The 20,387-nt window shown below is 43.5% G+C and overlaps 1 protein-coding gene across 2 annotated transcripts in view; it reads left to right on the top strand.

The window, feature by feature from the left end:
- Reln (reelin) overlaps positions 1-1,330 on the top strand; it is a 446,863-nt gene extending 445,533 nt beyond the window's left edge. For both annotated transcript variants that reach the window (XM_027393422.2, XM_027393423.2), the window contains one exon: positions 1,024-1,330. In XM_027393422.2, coding sequence (XP_027249223.1) covers positions 1,024-1,120 — 97 coding nt within the window. In that variant the 3' untranslated portion in view covers positions 1,121-1,330. The remainder of the gene's footprint in view (positions 1-1,023) is intronic.
- Positions 1,331-20,387: the final 19,057 nt, after the last annotated feature.

Here is a 20,387-nt window from a genome sequence, read left to right on the forward strand (position 1 = left end):
TCACCCTGACCATGCCCACGCAAGCGTGGTCAGGCACACCTGTAGCCAGCCCCTAAGTAGGCGTGGCTACAGCTTCCCCTACAATCGTGCATTCGAGAAAATTGATATGTTTGTACTCAAACCACACACTAATGCCACATATAAATATATTGCCCTGTGGATCAGTGTGTGAAAGTACAATTCTTACCTCAGTGGTGTTATCAATCATGAATTTTAAAAAAAAAATTAGGTGAGAGCCGGGGTGCAGGCCTCTAATCTCAACACTCTGGAGGCTGAGGCAGAAGAATCGTCAGTTTGCAGCCAACCTGGGCAGCATAGTAAAACCCTGTCTGAAAAATGGAAAATACCATGCCAAAAGTTAACAGCTGTCACCAAAACTGTTACTTAATTTCCTAAGAGACCTGATACCAATTTTCAGTATATTAATCAGCTTCACGAATGGTCTATGTAGGAAGGTGTGTGGTGGGGACAGAATATAAATGCACACATATATGGTTATACATTCAGTTATACTTCCTTAGTATTTTTATGATCATCTTTTAGCACCCTGTCTCTTTCACCAAGACATGATTATCGAATACAACCCCAGGCAGTGGAGCCCAACATTGCTTCTTCATCGTGTGCCCTGAGACTGTACAAACTAGGAAAGTCTATCTCATGCTGCTAACAAATCTTTTGTTTTTATTTAGCTTTTTAAGCTTGAAATGAAAATGTTAACTAAAGTAACCAAATCACTTTTGCTAATGGCTAAAGACATGTGTAATAAGGCAATGAGTACCGTGCGTACCTCCTGGAATGGAGTCCATCAGGGAGATGTTTTCAGGTTCTGAAAAGAAAGGGCCTTCAGGGTCAAAGGCAGGGAGCCAGGTGCCAGCCTTTACTTACTCTGTCCCTAGGTGGTGAAGTCAGCATGATTTTTGAACTCCCTTGGGACCTTAGAGTAGATCATACATTCAATGACGGGATTTACATGTTCTTTCTCCTCTCCCTCCCCACCTGTGCCCTTCTTGTGATTTTTAACAGCACTCGAAAACAAAATTACATGATGAATTTTTCACGGCAACATGGGCTCAGACACTTCTACAGCAGAAGACGAAGGTCACTTAGGCCATACCCATGAAGAGTCAAAGTCAATTTTCCCTTCCAACATGCAATGTGTTACTCACCATTCCTTTGAAACACATCTTACCGCGTCCAGGATCAGGAAACATCTATAAAGGACTTGGATAACAGAAAGCCCTTCAAAGCCAAGTGTACACCACTTCCCACACTGTGAACTAATGATGAGTTGCTTCTCTGTGTATAAGTAAATGTTCCATGTCGGCGCATCCGTGGAAATTGTGATCTGTTGTAATATCAGTTACAGTGTCAGTATTAAGAATAAGAAATAGTTTAACAGGAAAAGAAGTTTAAGCACAAAGTTTTAAATATTTTATGTTTAAAATGGCATTTTAGCACAGTATTTAACATTTCTTGGTCACCAAGCTATTTAAGTAGACTATATTTCAGCTTTGTAAACCTTGTCTCGTATGATCAAGTTATCGCTGTTTGTCCTGTGTATTCTCCTCAACAGTGTAACACATTGAAACCATATCTACTTGCTATGTTGCAGTGATTTGCTGCTGGACTATGACCTACTTGTATTCTGCAGGAAGTTCATTCAAATACCTGTTCAAGTCGATAGCTGTAAAGACACTGTAATCTCCTGTAATATGCTCTTTAACATGTATGTTGATTTAGCATCATTCTGTGCATAGTAAAAATCTTTGACCTTCAAATATTTTCTACTTAAAAATTGTGGATGAACACCCTATGTCCCTCCCACAATGACGCTCTAATTACCTTGTGTAAAACCATTTTTCAAGTGTTCTGTGGCTGTCTACTAATGGTGACTGCCATTTTGTGTCTGTGATAACAAAGTGATTTGTAACATGGTAGATGTTCTTCTCATTGTGTTCTCTTCATGGGTTGTTTTCCCTGTGGGTCCTATTCTTACCTTCTGGTGAAGCTGAGCCACCCCAGCACCCTGTAGCCCCAGACTATTCATGAGGCAGAAGGCTGCACTCCAGGGTAAGCCATGCTAAAAGCCCATGCTCAAATAAAAATTATGTCCAAAATCCATCTGCGGCTCACTGGTATTCATTCCACTTTTACTGTGTGAGAGGGTGTGATTGTAGAGGTCATGGGACAACTTACAGTGTCACTGCTCTGCTTTCTTCTTGTTTGAGCCAGGATCTCTTGTTGCTGCTAACTATACAAGCCAGTCTAGCTGGCCTGTGAGCCTCTAGGGACTGTCCTGTCTCCACCTTCCACTTTACTGTAAACACAGAGAGATTACAGGTCCCTGATGCCTCACTGGCTTTGATATGGTTCTCGGGGTCCTAGTGCAGGTTCTCACTTTTGCACGGCAAGCACTTAATCCACAGAGCCATCTTCATGCATTTCTAACAAATGTGTACATAGAAAATGTGAGTCAAATAATGTTCGGGAAAGATATCAGATATCCCTTCTCGTTTTTTGTTTCATCACTGATAACAACAGTATGAAGCTACACTTTCAATTTAACCATGTTTCTTGTGTGTGTGTCTGCGGCATGGATATCTGCATGCCTGTGTGACACAGGTCATATGTCAGGTGCCTTCCTCACCCTCCCTCCCCCGATTTTCCAGACAGTCTTTGATTGGCCAGTGAGCTCCACGGGGCTGCCTGTCCCCACCCCTCCCCCATCGTCAGGGTGACCCCCGGGTCACTACAGTCAGCTTTCACATAGGTGCTTTTGCAGCAATCACTTTACCGCTCTGAGCCATCATTCCGGCCCCAACCATTTTTTTCTTTATTCAGCTTTTCTTTCTACTTATCTTCTTTTGTAATAGAGAATTTTGAAAATAACCTAGGTCCCAAAAACTTCTGTTAAGTGCTAATTCGTGGCTCACAAGAGGTATCCTGCACCCACTCAGCAATTGTTTATCCTGTGCTAGGCGCTGTCTAACTGTGGAGGCTACAATGGTGATTCAGATAGTACCCCTGCTTGCTTTTAACATATGCCATTAAAAAAATATTCATGCTACTGAGGATATTTTCAAAAGGATGTTGTTCAATCTTGGGAAACATTTTAAGTTTAGATGATTCAGCAATAGTAAACTTTCCCATCATCTTGGACATCTCTAATGTTGAACTTCATTACATACACAATGTAGAATTCCTAACATACTGAAAACAGAATACATGCCTTGGCTATCAGTATGTTTTTAAACACTTAAATGTGAAATATAAGATTAAATAGTTCCACGGGATCTGATACGTTCACCCCAATGCACATAAAATAAAGGTTAGATATTTTTTAAAAAAGACTAAGTAGTGCAATAGCTAGAGATGAGACTCTTAAATGTGAGCTAGAACTTTGACTTCACGATCATTTTGTTAATGAATTTATTTATCTATTGGCATTTACCTGTGGTTATCTGCGGGAGGAGTGATAGATAGCGCATAGCATCTCTTAAGAAAATTGGTCCACCAGCCAGTTCTCCCCTGTCCTCACCACCAGGGGGAGCTCTCCAGCACTGCCTGGCTAATTCACCTCTTGCAGCACTGAGCAAGGGGCAGGGCCGGTTCACTCCCTTCAGGCCCTCAGGGTCGGCTCTCTTGTGTTGTCCTGGTGAGGTGCAGGGTCCACTCCTGTGAGTGCTGCAGCTGGTGAACGGTCAGGACAGCCCTCCTGCTCTTACGGTCCCAAGGCTCCTCCCACCTGTCTGCGGCATTGATGGGGGGGGCGCGGGGGCGCAATCTCCCCTACAGCTGCCCAGGTCCAGAACCAGGCTTACGAATTGGCCCAGGCCGGCATCCACCCCATCTGTGATCTGCTGAAGCACGTGAAGGGACCTGCCCATCACTGTGTCACGCTGCAGCTGTGTGGACAAAGGGCTAGTGCTGAGTCACTGTCTCACACTGCAGCTTCCATGAGATTTTAAATTTCCTCCATCTTTTCTTTCTTTTCTCTTAAATTTTGTTTTATTTGTGGGTGGGGGCTGGGGCGAGGGGTGAATGCAAAAATATGGGGGGAAATGGAATCAAGATACATGATGTAAAAGGTGCATAGAATAAATAGAAAGAAAGACATTGGTAAAATAGACTTCTTAACAACTCTAAAAGAAATTTTACAAAGAAAGAAAAGAAAACTCAGCCATGTAACAGGCAGGTGGTCACTCCAGCCACCTGGGCTTGCCTGGCTCTCCAGAACCTACACACCTTTTGACTGAGTTTTCTCTACATGAGCATGAAGCCTCTGGCTTCCATTCTCCACTGGAAACCACTGTGCCACCCTGAGTTGTACTCCTTCTGACTCCACATTAGGTGATATTTTTAAGTCACAAATAGGAAATAGGAAGTCTGAATTTTATGAGTTAAGAGCTACATAAATGGAGAAATATACTCTTCTCATGTGTAGGAATTCTCATTAAGATTTCAACTCTCCCTAAACTTATCTCAATATTCAATGCATCTTAGCCAAAATTCCCACAGGCATTCCTACAAACATTAGCAAACTGATACTGAAATCTGCAGAGAACTCCAAAAGAACTAGAAGAGCCATATCACTGTGAAAGAAAACCCAAACACTACACAACTTACTGGAAAGCTTATAGTCAAGACAATGTGGTACTGGCATCAAAACTAATAGCACAATGAGTCAGAATGGAGGGCCGGGAAGATGGCTTAGTAAGAGCTCTTTTCCTGCAAGCATGAAGACATAAGTTCTAATCTCTAACAACCATGCTTTTTAAAAAAGAGCCGAAAATGGTTTTGTATGCCCATAACCGCAATAGAATTAGGAGAAAAAGAAAACAAGCAAAGAATCCCAATAGCTTATTGGCCAGCCACTCTAGCCAAAACCAGTAAATGTCACAGTTCCGTGACAGACCTTGTCTCAGAGTAATGAAGTAGAGAGTAAAAAAGTAAGACACTCACCACCCTGCTCCAGCCTTCACATGCAACACACATAGGCTAATGAAAATTTCACCGACAGATGCAGACTTAGATGGAGATATACATATACTTATATGTATATATGTACACTCAGATATACAAAGTCAATTGACTGACAGAGTGAGGGCAAATGGAATTAGCACAACTGGATAGCCAGGTGGAAAGTGAAATTATATCAATAACTTATACCATATACAAAAGAAAAAACTAAAACTACAAATGGATCATAGTCCTAAATATAAAACCTAAAATTGTAAGATTCTAGAAGAAAGCAAAGCATAAAAATTCTGAATTGGTCAATGACCGATTCACATGTAACATTCACGTTAAATGTGTTACATAAAGAGATAAGTTATCAAAATTACACTTTTCCACTTTTTTAACTTTTCCACTTTTTAAAGTGTTGCTACTATAAGTAAAATATAAGCTACAGACTGAGGGGAAATAGCTACAAAACACATTTAGTAAAAGATTTTTCATCTAGAAGGTACCAAGTATTCTCAACACTCATAGATTTTTAAGAACACAGCCCAATAAGCAAAATTAGGCAACAAAGATGTTGCCACTTTAACAGTGTGTATGAGAATAAAATTAACATGAGAATGCATTCAATAATGTTGATAAAATTAAAACCACAATGTTGTATCACTGAGCATTAATAGAGTTGATAAAATTAGAGAATACCTTCATACCAAATGTTAACCAAAGACAAAAAGCCTGGAGATTTTTCTCTTATGCTGATGTAAGGAGAATGTAAAATCATGAATTCATCTGTGAAAGCAGTTGTTCAGTGACTTAAAAAGCTAAGCATACCCCTTGTATGACTCGCCTGGTCCACACACAGTATTTACTCAAGAGAAGTAGAAACTCTGGTTTATAATGAGTATGAATGGTTTTGAGATGACTCATCATTCAAAGGAAAATTTTAAGCTATGTCCCTTGTTTAAATATAGACCATTTCAGCAAAACCCAAAAGAAAATATATTAACAGAGACCTGGGGAAGGGATAAAAACATTACACAAAACATACTTATCACTGAGGGGTATTACCCACACTTCATGTTTTGATCAACTGTTTTGATCACTAGTTTTGATCAAACTAGTGGCACTGTTTGGGGCTGTTCTGCTAACTTAGAGGGGCATACCTAGCTGAAACCTAGCTGAAAGAAACAGACCGTGACAGGGAAGGACCTGGGGAGTCTATTATCCCTGACCACTTTCTGTCACTCTCTGCTCCCTGGCCCACGGTAACACACTATGTTGCTTCTCCACATCACCGTGATAGACTGAGCCCTCTAAAGGAGTGAGCAGAAATTGGTCCTTCCTTCTAGTTCCTGTGGAGTCACTCTGGTCACAGCAATGAAGAGGTAACTAGCACAGAAAATTAGTTATCAGTAACGGGACCATCACTTTGAGTCAACACGGCAAAGCTGAAGGCATCACAATACCTGACCTCAGACTGTACTACAAAGCCACAGTGACAGCAGAACCAACACACTACTGGCACAGAAACAGACAGATATTAAAAAGTGGGGTACAGATCTAAATAGAGAATTCTCAATACAGGAATCTAAAATGGCTGATAAACACATAAGAAAGTGTTCAACATCCTTAGCCATCAGGGAAATGCAAATCAAAACAACTCTGAGATACCATCTTACTCCTGTCAGAATGGCTAAAATCAAAAACACCAATGACAGTTTATGCTGGAGAGGATGTGGAGAAAGGGAACACTCCTCCACTGCTGGTGGGAGTGCCAACTCATCTAGCCACTTTGGAAATCAGTATGGTGACTCCTCAAGAAAATGGGAATCAGTCTACCACAAGATCCAGCAATTCCACTCTTAGGCATATACCCCCCAAAATGCACATTCATACAACAAGGACATCTGTTCAACCATGTTCATAGCAGCATTATTTGTAATAGCCCGAACCTGGAAGCAACCTATATGCTCCTCAGCTGAAGAATGGATAGAGAAAATGTGGTACATTGACACAGTGGAGTACTACTCAGCAGAAAAAAAAAAAACAAATGGAATCTTGAAATTCGAAGGCAAACGGATGGAACTAGAAAGAAACCAACCTGAACGAGGTAACCCAGTCACAAAAAGACAAACATTGTATGTACTACTCATATATGGCTTTTAGACATAGAGCAAAGGATTACCAGCCTACAATCCACACCACCAGAGAAGCTAGGAAACAAGGAGGACCCTAAGAGAGACATACATGGTCCCCCAGAGAAGAGGAAAGGGACAAGATCCCCTGAGCTAATTGGGAGCATGGGAGAAAGGAGAGAGAGTTAGGAGAAAGAGAAGGGGAGAAGAGGAGGGAAGAGGAGGACATGAGGGAGCAGGAAGACTGAGTCAGGGGAAAAATAGAGGAGACCAAGAAAAGAGATACCATAATAGAGGGAGCTATCATAGGTTTAAAGAGAAAGCTGGCACTAGCGAAATGTCCAGATATCTACAAAGATGACACCAACTAACAATCTAAGCAATAGTGGTGAGGCTGCCCCTATAATGAGATTGATGACTATCTTATATATCATCCAGTAGCTGATGGAAGCAGAAGCAGAGATCCACAGCTAAATACTGAACTGAACTTCTGGAATCCAGTTGCAGAGAGGGAGGAGTGATGAGCAAAGGGGTCAAGACCAGGCTGGAGAAACCCACAGAAACAGCTGACCTATACAAGGGGGAGCTCATGGACCCCAGACTGATAGCTGGGAAACCAGCCTAGGACCAACCCAGACCCCCTGAGTGAGGATGTCAGTTTGGAGGTCTGGGAAAGCTGGCAGTGGATCAGTATTTAACCCTAGTGTACGAGTGGATTTTGGGAGCCCATTCCACATAGAGGGATACTCTCTCAGCCTAGACACAGGGGAAGGGCCTAGGCCCTGCTCCAAATGATATGACAGACTTTGAAGATCCCCAATGGAAGGTCTCAGCCTCCCTGGGGAGCCGAAAGGGGTTGGGATAGGGGGTTGGTGGAGGGCAGGGAAGGAGGGGAGGGAAAGGGAACTGGGATTGACATGTAAAACAATCTTGTTTCTATCTGAGGGGAAAAAAAAAGAAAATGTGTCTTCAACAGGTGGTGCTGCAAGAATTAGACATTCACATGTAAAAGAATGAAACCATTCTGTCAACTTTCCTTCACACTAGCTTCTGAGTCTCTCTCTCCCATGCCATAAGAATGTAGTCTCTGGGACATCATGCAGGGAAGCGACTGTCAGAACAGAGCCCAGCAATCTGAATTCTCATCAGGAAGCCCAGGCTGAAGGCCAACTTCAACATCCAGGAAGACTCCAACCCTAGTTCCAGCCAGGAAGGACTCAAGCACTTCCAAGCCAGTCCAGAAGCCAACTGGGGTACTCAGCCCTGTGCCCAGTCAGGGGGCAAGGCAGCAAGTAAAGGTGTGGAGGAGAGGCACAGGCTGCTACAGAATAAGTGGAAGGAGCCAGCTGAGGACCCAGCCCCATGGGCAGCTGCCTCAAGACATTTCCTTGCAAACTGTTTAAGGAGGGTACCTGTCAGCAAGGGGCCCAGTGCTGTGTCACACAGCCCCGAAGCTCCTGTGGCCTCTGCTGATACCTCCCTCACACAGACCATCCAGAGACCACCACCAGGATCTCCCCTGGACCAGAGGCTCCTGATGGGGGCACTGCTGGGCCAGGTCTGAACTGAGACAATAAAGAGATGTCACCTGCAGAAAAAAATCAGAGTGAAAAGATAAGGGCTGCTGAAGTAGTTGAAGTTCCTGGGTTTGCTACCCCCCCCCCAAAAAAAGAAAACAAAAACAGATTCATAAAATAAAAACTAATTTTTAAGGAGTATGAGATAGTTGGAAAAGGCTGGTGAGATGGGTTAAAACCACTTGCTAACAGACCTGATGACCTGAGTTTGATCTCCAGGATCTGCATGGTAGAAGGAGTAAACCAGTTCCCACAGCTGTCCTGTACTGGTTATGTATTCTCTCACATATATAGGAAATAAATAAATGGAATATTTTTAAAAAGGAGTTGGATAAAAATAAAGAATGAAACCAGATACCTGCAGTTCAAAATAGATCAAAAGCCCTAATGTAAGACGTGAAACTCCAAAAATGCCAGAAGAAAACATACAAGGAAGACATTTCTGCAAAGGACTCCAGTAGCTCAGGAAATAACCCGAAGAACCAACAGATAGGGCTGTTGAAGTCCAAAAGCTTGTACACAGAAGAGAAAACTGTCACCAGGCTGGAGTCAGCATACAGCATGGGATAAAACTCTACAAACTGTACATCTGACAAGAGGTTAATGTTCTAGAATCTAGAACAAAAATATCAGCTTATTAGAAAATGGGCTAATAGCCTAAATAGACAGTTCTAAAAGGAAGAAATAGAATGATCAATAAATATTTGAAAAAGTATTCAACATCCTTAATGGTCAAGGAAAATACAAATTAAAATTACATTTTCAGCTGAGCATAGTGGCACACACCATTAATCCCAGCACTTGGGAGGTAGAAACAGGTGGATCTCTGTGAGTTTGGGGACAGCCTGATCTACATAGTGAATTTCAGGGCAGCCAGGGCTACATATTGAGTCCCTGATTCCTTTATACATCTCTGGGGTGGGGTCGCTTAAAAGGGAAAGGGAGCAGTTTTGAACTGCTCCATGTGGTTTCTGCATACAGACTCCTTGCACAGCCCCTTAACACATGAACATAGCCACGAAATCTTTAAGCTGTCACCATAATGCCAGGATACCAACAAGGAACATGGCGAGGAGCCATCACCCAGAGAAGAGCAATCCCGGGGCTGGGAGAGAACCCAAGGATTAGAGAGGCCAGAAAAGGTTCCCTAAGGAGAAGGCATATGCTCAGGAGAGGGCTGGCGCAGAGTGACAGGTGGGTGCTGAGGAGAAACTACCTGGGCGGGAGAAGGAGAGGAGTCGGGAGCAGGAACAGGGAGAGGGAGAAGTCAGGTTATCAACAGCTGGTACTTGATAACTTTGAGCTCCTGGAACAACACATTCAGTGCCAATCTAAGAGCCTCCCCTGCCCAATGCTGCCCTGATGAGTGAGCATCCATCACCAAGAGAGTGGACCCTATTCTCCATGAAAAGAGATAACCATCTAAGTGAGAGATAGTTAGATACATTGTGATTTTCCATTGTAAGGACTTTATCTCAACCTCTTATGACCTCCTGGGCTGGGTAGGATTAGGGCAGATCAGGTCTTGTGACTCTCTCTAGTTTATACAACTCAATATACTTCCTTTTAGAAAAAGAATAAAATTAAGGACAGAAGAACTTGTTTTAAATGAGAAGTGAAACCATAACCTACTATAAATTTATGAACTTTTAAAAACTGATAAATGTCAAATTATATGAACTACCAGATTTCCTCAAGAATAGATGAAACAGAAGCACGAAGATGCCATATAGTGCATTAGTAAACAAAGCAGGAAGATTTACCAACCGAGGAGCTCTGTATTTATTTGAAAAACTACTTTTCAATTTAGTGATGTCTGTAAGATCACAGATGGAAAGTATAGCTAACATCAGGCTGAACAGAAAACCACTCTCAGACACATAATTGAAATTTCAGAAAACCTGTCACTGAGCGCCGAGGTTTTACACTGTCCTGCAAACTAGCAAGAAGCCTGCCGCCATCCACGTGTCCTGGGTGGGAGACAAACACTGAAGTTCCAACACAGAAGGCAACATATGCTTCGTGTCTAAGCTGCTCACCCTGCTTCTTTGGTGGGCGCAAAAGGCTGCCACAAAGGGAGGGGGCAGAGCAGATACTCTACCCAGCTGATTTGTGTCACAACTGAGGATCCCTGAGCTTAAGAAACGTGTCTTTTAAAGGGGTTACTAGCACACCTGCCTAACCTCTGCTCTAGAATTTGCATTCTCTCTCTCATTTGGAGTGAAAAACACTATGTTCTGAAGAGAGACACTATCTCATCCTTCTAAATCCACAAGAATCCCTGAAAAGGTAATCCAGAGCAAAGCTGTCACATAGGTGCAGAGATGTGCAGGATCCATGCAGTACTGCCTCCCAAAACTTCTGTGTAGTCAGCTTCCACACACTGGTCCCTAGTCCATCTGCAACAGAATAACTGTCCTCAGCGCCGCACACCTCCATCAAAACCAGGATTGTGGTAATTCACGAGTGCTCTCCCCTCAACCTATGCCTTCTCAGCGTTCTCTGATTTCAATTCTGTCTCTCTGTCAGTCTATCAAACACTGTTCTTTTTAAATTATTTTTTCTATCTTTTAATATCCTTACCACAGTTTCTCCTCCAAGTCCCTCCTACAAAGGCAATGAGAACAATTCACCACCGTAGCCTCCATGGCTTCCACATGGTATTTGAAATATTGACAGTTGTTAGAATAACAAATGAGTTTTAGGCAGAGTTTTTCTGTCCTGCCAGCCAGCTCCCCAAATAACCACACAGAGACTTATTATCAATTATAAATGTGTGGCCAATAGCTTAAGCTTGTTCCTAACCAGCTCTTACATCTTAAATTAACCCATTTCTGTTAACTGACTTGCTGCCACATGCTCAAGTCAGGTTACCTCATCTTGTACACATCCCTCTTCCTCTGCATCTGGCTGGTGACTCCCTGACTCCATCCTTCTTCTTCCCAGCATTCTCTCTGCCCCCAAAATCCTGCCTAGCTGCATCCTAGCCAGTTTTTTATTAACAATGAGAGCAACACCTCTGCACAGTATGCAGAAGGACTATGACACAGCAATGAATGTGTAAGTACCTCCAAAACAAATTTAAGCTATCCATAAGCCTTACAACCTTAGACAGATCATTTAATAGTAGTCTTTTGTAATTTAGGAGTAACAGCATCTACTTATAAAAGCAATTGTGAGGATTAACTGCCCCCTGGCTTTTTACATGTGTGCTGAATTTGGTCTTCATGTTTGTGCAGCAAGTACTCTTTCTCACCAAGCCACCTCTCCAGCTCCAAAGTAAATACTCACAGTTCCTACAAAAAAAAAAAAAAAAAAAAAAAAAAAAAAAAAAAAAAAAAAAAAAACTCTCTAAATTCAAAGTACAAATGATTATTGGGAAAATATCTTTGGTACACTTACCACAGAGAAAAAACTAATAACCCTAACATGTTAAGATCTTCTACAATTGAAGGCAAAAATATCAGAATGAATGTTAGGGGAATAACACTTTTTGAATTAAGGCCCACTCCAGGAGATGGAACCCATTCCCGACACTGTTAATGAGGGCAAGAACTTGGGAGCTGTAGGTCATGCGCCTTAGGGGAAAGCATTACTTTTCTTCTGCTAAGTAAATACACCAGTAAATAAATATAGCAATAAGCGACTCCGAACAACATATTGCTATACCCATAGATCAGTGCTCGCCTCAAGCCCCGTCAGAGAAACCTCTTCTTGCAGGAATTAACAGAGACCCACTACTGAACAACATGCAGAGAGTGAGGCTTTGAAGGGCTCAGCTCTGAATGGCATTTATCATGCTCATTCCCTCAAGGTTCAGGGACATATGAGGAACAGAGAGTGGAAAGACTTGTAAGCGCCACAGCTGACTTCAAGGCCCAACAGGGGGCAGGGCAGATGCAATGTGAACTCTAAAGATTGTGACAACTGAATGAGACCTACACAAATCCAGGCAAAGCCCCAGTATGGAGAAGGGGAGAAGGCACAAAACCCCACCCCCTAACCAAGAAGTGCTGGGAGAGGGAACATCCATTTCCTTCAAGGAAGTGACATTGGGCATATCAACCACATTCCAGGGTAGGCCCCATGCTCAGGAGTAGCTGGGTTTTGTTTTCGTCTTTTCTTTTACATTTGGTTTTGGTTTTAGGCAGCCCTGGATACTAATACCCACATAGGAAGAAGTACTGGATATCATGTACCCCAAAGAGAAGAAGTCCAAAATACGCATGTGCCCACATGGTAAGGATTCTGAGTATCACATGTCTTCATGGGAAGCAGTGTGTACAAGCTGTGAAGTCCTGTATAGAGGGTGAAATGTCACTGTGCTCCCAGGTGAGCACTGGAGAAGCCAGGAAAAGTTAAACACCTAGCTTATCTCTTCAAAGGAAGAAGATAGTAGCTGTTCTCCCAGAATTCTAGGGAAGAACGCTAGTTTATAACTTGGTTATGCTTTGCTATCTGCTGACTCTGTCTGTATCCCCAGAATTTGTTTTGCTTGTCCCAGACCCTTTCCACCTAAATCTTCAGCATTGCCTCTAGGCCATAAACCATCCTTATGAGAGAGGTCACTTGTGCTTTTCAACAGCCTAAGTGACTTTTATGTTATCTTAGGGCCAGGCCAATCCTGACACCCACTGGCCTTATGTTTACCTCAGTCATTCTCCCTAGATTCTAAATCTTGGGCACTGTCTCTGAGTCAACAGTACACATCTTTACAAAAGAAGTCGGGTATATGTTGTAAAGAGTTTCAATGTAAACATGTCTTAAATTTGTTGTACACTTGGAACTGACTTAATTGCTATCAAAACAATTTTCCAAATTTGTGCCATGCTTAAATATGGCTAAAATAAAAGAACTGATAGACTCTCAAAATTTGAACCAGAGACAGTTGGCTAAAAGAGAGAGAGAAGAAGAGAGAACATGAAGGTTGAGGGTGGAGAGATATGGGAAGAGTTAGAGAAGAGGAGAGAATATGATCAAAATATATTGTATTAAATTTTCAAAGAAAATAAAAATAAAAAATTAAAGGCAAAAATGGATAATAAATGAGGAATAAACAAAATACATGAATGAATAACTAATGAAAACATTTGAAATGGCTTTTAAATAGGTGAAAATATATTCAGCTTCACTAGAAATGCAAATTAAACCTCAGTGAGATACTAGTCATACCCATCAGGTTGCAAAATTCAAAAGAGAGCAATAAAACTTGGAGGGGCTGTTCTGCATAGACCTCTTCCTTCCTGGCTACTGAAAAAGCAAAATGACAAAAGTCCTAACTTACAGGCACACCCAACCTTTGGACATCACCACAGGGCATTGTAAGGAGCCTTGTAACCAGGCAGGCAAAGGCCTGGCAGGAGGGAGATTAGGACAGAGGCTACAACCAGGCAGGCAAAGACCTGGCTGAAGAAAGATTAAAGGAAAGAGCGTAGGCCCACTATGCAGCCCAGCCCTTGTAGATAAGAGTGAAAATGTGTGAAGTGTGGCAAAGTGTGATTAGCACGATTTAGCGAATTATTTAAGGACCAGCTCAGAACTGGGAATTTTAGAGTGTACCATGACTCTATGTCCTGGAGCTCTCTTCTGCTACCTAAGACAACCAGTCCATCAAACTGAGTGCTGCGTCCGTTCCACGACACCGGGCTCTCAGGAGACTTCGCTGGCCTGAATCCAGAGGAGCAGAAGTCCCGAGCCTGAACCCGCCAGCCGCTGCAGGAGAGGTACCCCTTTGTTGTGAGCCTATTGTCTGTGGTTCTTTGGGGTATATGCCTAAGAGTGGAATTGCTGCAGCTTGTGGTAGACTCATTCCCATTTTTTTGAGGAGTCACCATACTGATTTCCAAAATGGCTGTACAAGTTGGCACTCCCACCAGCAATGGAGAAGTGTTCCCCTTTCTCCACATCCTCTCCAACATGAACTGTCATTGGTGTTTTTGATTTTGGCCATTCTTTGTCTGTGGTTCATAGGATTGTTTGCTGATGTTTGTGTGTTGCTTTGACATAAATGTGAAGTAAAACTTATATACTCAAAACCAACTCGCTGAGTTTCTCATTCCTCCCAGGTCAAAACCTGGTAAGGGCTCAAGACAGGCATCTACAGAATCACTGCTGTCCAGAACTGCTCAACCAAGTGACAAAACTAATCACACACACACACACACACACACACACACACACACACACACACACACAGAGGCACACACAGACACACAGACAGACAGACAGACAGACAGACAGACACACACACACACACACACACACACACACTCAAACCTCAAAATGGCTTAAGTTTGCAATTTTGTGTTAAGCCATAGTCATAGTGTCCTCAGTCACCTGCAGCAGCATGCTGCCCACAGACCAGGACACAGTGGACACACCTACAAGGAGAGGAGTACGGTAGTAGTTTTTAAAAACTGCATGTAGATTTGATCTGGTAACTCAGTAAATATTTAGAAGCACTTTCAAACACACGAAGTTCTACATGCACAGATTCCCGATTACAGCATCATTTGTAACTGCAAAATGTCCAAACACAGATGTTATTTGAATACTTGGTGTCACACACACACTATGGAATGTGTACACAATGAGGCATGTAGCTGTAAAAGAGAAGGAGGCAGATCTCTGTGAAGTGACATGGAGTGACTTCACTCAGGCCTGGATATGTGAAAGATGTTACTCACATAAGAGCCTTGCACAAAGAAACACGGGGAATAAGGCAGAGTCCTGAGGTTGTTTATGCAGAGCACAGGTAGAATGATGGATGGCAGGAAAGGAGGGCCAGGGTGCACTTTCACTGCTGGAATCGTGTTGATGTTCTACAAGTTCAAAGAATACAAGTATGGACTGGAGAAGTGCTCAGAGAAGGTCCCCGTTCATTTCTCTGGACCCAAGGCAGAAAGTCCAGACTGCCTCTGATTCTAGTTCCAGGGGGTCGATGCCCTCTTCTGGCCCTCATAAGCATATGCATACACATGGCATGCAGACACGTGTGCATATCCTTAAATAAAAGTTAAAAAAAATCAAGTCCTCAAAGATTAGAGGGAACAGCGCCTTCAACTAACTACAAATGCCTCTGAACCAAGTAAGCACTCACATTATGGTGAATGCTATCATTATTGTTAATGATTATTTTAGGTTCCTGGGTGCTGCTCCCAGAAGTAATTTTTTTTTCCAAGACAAGGTTTCTGGGTGTAACAATAGTCCTGGCTGTCCTAGAACTCGCTTTGTAGACCAGGCTAGCTCAAACTCAATGAGATCTGCCTGCCTCTGCCTTCTGAGGGCTGGAATTAAAGGTGTGGGCCACTGCGGACCCCAGAAGTAATTTTAACCTATCCATCTACAACAGTACTACACAAATTTGGCTGACAGTCTAGATGCATCAGGTGGGGTGGCGTGGGGTGGGGTGGGCTGTAGACATGTTCCCCTGGCGCTCCACTCCAGACCTACTGAATCCAACTCATCTTCTTAACTAGGTCCAAAGGCGTTGCCTTGTGCTTACAGTTTGTGAAGCATTAAGCTACAGAGAAGATGAGTAACAAAGCAAACTCCAAATGACAGGCCAAAATTCCAAACAATTGACAGCAAAAATGAATGGCCCAACAGCCAATTTCTCCATGGAAAACTTCTCCACAAGGACTTGTGGAGAAGGTGGCCAAAAGCCTGAGAGAAAAAACCTGTTCTACAACTTCCCAGGTGCCAGGAGCCCCACTAGCTAGCGGCTGTCGCCCTGGTGAGTTTGAAGTGCCCGCCCACCCAGTCCTTCCTCTGATGCAGGATCCCAGCCTCCCACCGCCCAGGCCTCGGCGGGGCTTCCTGGTGTCCTTGGAAGCTGGAAATGGGGTTTCAGAGTGCTCTTTCCGGCTTTAAAACAGCTGCCAGACCGTTGGCTGGTCAAATGCGTGCGAGCGCAGAAACGCACAAATCAAAAGCGAAGTGTTCCTGAGGAACCACGGAAGCAAAGCGAGCTGTGTGTAGCCAGCGTTTCCTCCCCTCGCTGTGTTGGATGCTGGCATTGGAGCTCGCGAATCCTAGCTGTGGGGAATTAAACAGACTGCTTACTTCTCCCTCCTGTCTCTTTCGTTCCTCCTTTCTCTTCGCCCTTTCTTTACAGCAGATAGCATGGTTAATCTGCTCCGAACATAACAGCTGGTTTGCAAATTCTAACACCAGTGCCTACAGAAGAACCACCGGCCGCCCGGCACACAGTAAAGTGTTCATCAAAGGCAGCTCAGAAAAACGCCTTCAGTTGTCATTCAGCGTCCCCTAAAATTTAGAACGGTCCAATGCCCGAGTCAGTAAATGAATATACTTTTTTTCACTTAGCAGTACCAAGCCATGTGTTCTATCCTTTGCTACTGCAGCCTCCTCAAAGCCTTCACTGACAAACGCGCCGCGTCCACCCAGAAACCGTGTGCTTGCGGGTAATTTTACCCAGGTCTAAGTCTCCCAGCCTATCTTAGAAAGTTCTAGGTGTTCACGAGGAGACCTGTGGAGACCAGGGAAGCCCGGATCCCAGGCTCCGAGGCGGGGCGAGCTCGGGTTACGGCTGCACTACCGTCGGGGCCCCGCGCCTCCTCAGAGAGCTCGCACCGAGGCGGCCAGCAGTGGACACGGCAGTGGCAGCTCCGCCCAGCGCAGTCCCGGGCAGCGCCGGTGAGTACGGGGTGGCCAGGGTCCTGGGCGCTCTGGAGGAGACCTCCCTCGTACCCACCAGACCCGGGCTCTGCCTGCTAACGCCACTCCTCCATGTCTGTCCCTTTGCCTGACTCTTGTTCTTTTTTCCCAATAATGGCCAGTGCATCTGACTTGCCTGTGTGCCTCACGTTCTCAAACCCTGCAGGGCAAAATTGTCAAGAAGCGCTCTTATCTACAAACCTCCCTGAGACCCCCCCTTTCCTGTGAAAGTTGCTTCGGGATGATTCCTCTTGAGGCCTCTTTTAACGTTCACCTTGTCATTTCCAGGACACCCCTGAGCTGCCCTTGTTTTGTGCTTGCCTCCCTGAAGCCAGCATCCAGCGACCCTCTTAGCTTTAGCCTGTTTGTATCCACATAAAACCTAACAAAACAAAGTCTCTGGAGACCAGCTACCTCTATTTGAGTCTAGTGGACTCGGCTAGCAGCTGCCTGTTCTGGGCCCCTGGTTTCCAGGAGAGGGACCTCTGCTAGGCACTAAATAAAGCATGAACCTCTGTCTTCCACTTCCCAGTCAGTGAAGTGGGATGCTATGAGCTTTCCTGCCCTGAAATATAATGTTGGTCTCCTGACCAAAAATCCTATGCTCACCAAATCATTTAGTTGGCAGGTGCTCTACTGTAGTGGCTTGGTAGTGTTTGTAGTTGGTAGGAACCCTTAGGGTAAAACAGACTTTACTGGTACTATGTTCCTTTACCTTGCCCTTGGGCCCAACTCTCCAGGACACAAGCTGGACATTCTTGGTGAATTTAGCATGCTAAGATAGAAAATCAGCCAGGATCTGCTGTCCCAGGTCTTGTGGTACCACAGGAACCAGAACTAAGCAGTAATAACAATGGAGAGTCAACAACAACCAAAAATGGAAATTTTGGGGGAGATTCTGTTGTTTCCTATTGGAAAACTGGGGGTTTTATGCATTGGATATCAATGTATTATCCAACAGGAGTGTCCAACACTTTGACTTTATGATATGACATTGACATCTGCAAATGGGCTGGGCATTATCATTGCTGTCCTGGGATGCATGAGGCCCATGGGCCTGTAGATTAAATGCACTGGATAGGCACTAACAGGACATGGAAATGGAGGAGACTCTGAAATATGCAATAGTCTACGCATCTAGAAAATTTGAATTTGTGGGGGAGGAGGAGGGCTCCTAATCTCAGGCCCTGGCACAAGCAAGCCCCCACACTGAGCTGTAGCCATGACTAAAATATAGTTCTGCCAGCCCGGCCTTCTAATTATGGGAGCTGAGAATTGCCTAGTGTCAGAAGACCTTAGCAAGTGGAGGAAATGAATTACAGGTAAAGGGTTCCTGGGTAAGGTTGCCCTGGCTGATAGCTTAAGTGCTCTTCTGGACAGCTTTCCAGGTTGTTAAATAACACCAGGAGCCCCACTCTTTCACACAGCGCTGCCTTGTTCTCTCTTTAACTACTCTGAAACTAGACAGGGTTTCACGGTCCTCATTAATTTATGAGTGATACCAAAGAATTGACTCAATCCAAGTGTTTCAGTGTTTTCTGTGTATAGGTGCTTTGCTAAGAGCTTAGCATAAATCCTGGGGAACTATCTTCCCAGCTGAGTAGGAAGGTGTAGATGCAAGTTTGCAGTCTATTTGATTGACAATCCAAATCACTTTCTAGATCATTTGCAATACCTTCTGGGTATTCTGATGTGCCTTGGAATATCTTCTTTGCTCTTGCCCATATCAGTGAGTCCAAAGAAAACAAACCCTGATGCTTACATTGTCATTAACACAGCTAAAAATCAATGGGAAAGGTGAGGAAATTATGCTTTTGCTTTGCTTTGCTTTCCAGGCAGTGAACTCTTGAAGCAAAATCAAAATGGATACATTTAATCTTCCAGGGTCTTCACACTCTATTTTGTCTAAGTCCCAATTTCATGAGATGTTTTATTTGATTTTATTTTGTTTTTGAGACACAGTTGAGTGTAGCCCAGACTGGTTTCCAACTAATTAGCCAGGAGTCACCTGCTTCTACTTTCCAAATGCTGAAATTAAAGGGGTACAACACCATGCCCAGCTTATGCAACTTTGGGAATTGAACCCAGAACTTCCTGTATGCTAAACAGTCACTGTATTGAGTATGACCTCAGCCCCTACTGAATTCTTTTCAGCCTTTTGAACATAAAATCTTTCATTATGGACACTAACAGTCACCAGAGTCACTGCTGAAAACCAGTGGTGACAAGCACTTTAAAAATCTGGCAATACTCAGGGTTTCATCTCTAGGAAACTGGGAATGCATTCAAAGTATTACATACCTTTCAGAAATTTCCCAGTGCCCAGGCTATTGAACATCAAACAAGGCAGATACATGAAGGGAGATAGACATGAAGCCAGGATGTAGGTAAAATCCCACAACTGAATGGATACAAGTTAAGGTACTACCAGAGAGAATAACTGGCCTTTGGAGTCTCATTTGTGAGACCATGAAGGCTGACTAATTTTGTAATTGAGCAAGATCACATATTATGTTAAAAATATCCCACCCCCACTGGATCAATGTATCCTGGGCTAGCCTTGAATTCACTATGTAACTGAGGCAGGCCTTGAAATGATTGCCCCTCACCCCCTCCAGTGTGAACCACAACAACCAACTCTCATATCCTTCGATTTTTCTTGCTTTCCTCAAGAAAAAAGAAGAGAAATGTTTCCTAAGAGTCCTGATGAGTATGAGAATGACTGAGTTCCAAAAATTGAACTTCAGCCTGGAAGCTGAGACAAAAGTATCACTAGTCTAAGGCTAGCCTAAGAGATCCCATTTTAAAATAACTAAGGGAAAAGAACTAGGGATGTAAGTAAGTGTGTGATACAGTATTTCTCTAATCAATATAAAGCTCTGGATTTGATGCACAATAACACACGAGAGAGAGAGAGAGAGAGAGAGAGAGAGAGAGAGAGAGAGAGAGAGAGAGAGAGAGAGAAAGAGAGAGAAGAGAACTTTGTCTCTCACACCCTCACAGTTTCTCTTTAAGAAAAATATTTATGTTTTTG

Source organism: Cricetulus griseus (assembly GCF_003668045.3).
Source record: "Cricetulus griseus strain 17A/GY chromosome 1 unlocalized genomic scaffold, alternate assembly CriGri-PICRH-1.0 chr1_0, whole genome shotgun sequence".
Lineage (NCBI taxonomy): Eukaryota > Metazoa > Chordata > Mammalia > Rodentia > Cricetidae > Cricetulus > Cricetulus griseus.